The sequence below is a fragment of the Montipora foliosa genome, chromosome 11, assembly GCF_036669935.1.
Source record: "Montipora foliosa isolate CH-2021 chromosome 11, ASM3666993v2, whole genome shotgun sequence".
In the NCBI taxonomy this organism is placed as follows: domain Eukaryota; kingdom Metazoa; phylum Cnidaria; class Anthozoa; order Scleractinia; family Acroporidae; genus Montipora; species Montipora foliosa.
The window spans coordinates 35,881,454-35,882,541 of record NC_090879.1 but is presented as its reverse complement, the minus strand read 5'-3'; the positions used below and the strand labels follow the sequence as shown (position 1 = coordinate 35,882,541).

Sequence of the window (1,088 nt, the reverse complement as noted above, 5' to 3'; positions counted from 1 at the left end):
CAACAAAATACGAATTTGCCTCAACCCTAAAGATCTGAATAAAGCGCTAAAAAGGCCTAAGTACCAGATGCCAACACTAGATGAGCTACTTCCAAAGCTCAACAACGCGAAAGTGTTCAAAAAGAGAAAACACAACAAGGAATACATTATCCTTGTTGACAGTTACTCGGACTACGTCGAAGTCAGTCAGCTATAGGTAATCACATCAACAGCCCTCATAGAGTTCTACAAAGAACAGTTTAGCGACAAGGTATCCCAGACATCCTAATGACAGACAACGATCCACAGTATACCAGTCGAGAGTTCACGGAGTTCACGAGAGAGTGGGAGTTTAAACACCTCACATCCTCACCCTACCACTCAAAATCCAACGGTAAATCAGAATCCGCAGCAAAGATTGTGAAGAATCTTTTCAAGAAAGCCATAGCAGACAAGAAAGACCCCTGGCTGGCGCTACTCAATTACAGAAACACCCCAACTGAAGGAATCAAGTCCAGCCCAACAAGGACACTTGTACCAGTGACAACTAACCTGCTATATCCTGAAGTTGTTGACGGAGTACAAGAAAGTCTACAGCTCAGGAGGCAGAAAGCCAAGAGTTACTTCGATAAGAATACTAAGACACTACCCGAACTGGACATTGGCTAAAACGTCCAAGAGGCCCGACAACGAAAGAAGACCTGGCAACCAGGAAAGTGCCTCGAGAAACTGTCAGACAGGTCCTACCTGGTTTAAACTGACACAGAAACAGTCCGCAGGAAAAGAGAAGACCTCAGACCAAGGTTGGATGCAGACCAGGCCACCAGCATCGCACCAAGTCTGATCCCAGAGGAAGCCAAGTCTACTGGTGAAGCTGACACTACAAAGCCTGAGATGCCTGATACGCCAGATCCAACTATGGCCAGGAGAACCAGCTCGAGGAAAGTCACGCCTCCAGCAAGGTTCAAAGACTATCTTGTTTAAAAGACAATTTAATTTGAGTGCCATTTACTTATCCCATATAAGGTTAGTCTTTTAAACACAATATTTGCTGATTATGAGCACTATTCGCTATATTTGCTGATAAGGGACACTGTTACAGACATCAA

The 1,088-nt window shown here is 44.5% G+C and overlaps 1 protein-coding gene across 1 annotated transcript; it reads left to right on the top strand.

Annotated features, from left to right (window-relative positions):
* The first annotated feature begins 267 nt into the window (after positions 1–267).
* LOC137976977 (uncharacterized) lies at positions 268–648 on the top strand. Its single transcript, XM_068824289.1, has one exon. It carries the CDS (start codon positions 268–270, stop codon positions 646–648), a length of 381 nt encoding a protein of 126 aa, XP_068680390.1.
* The last annotated feature ends 440 nt before the right edge of the window (positions 649–1,088 follow it).

What these genes read in the sequence shown, in the direction of transcription:
- LOC137976977 (XM_068824289.1), top strand. Translation starts at nt 268, where the DNA reads ATGACAGACAACGATCCACAGTATACCAGTCGAGAGTTCACGGAGTTC.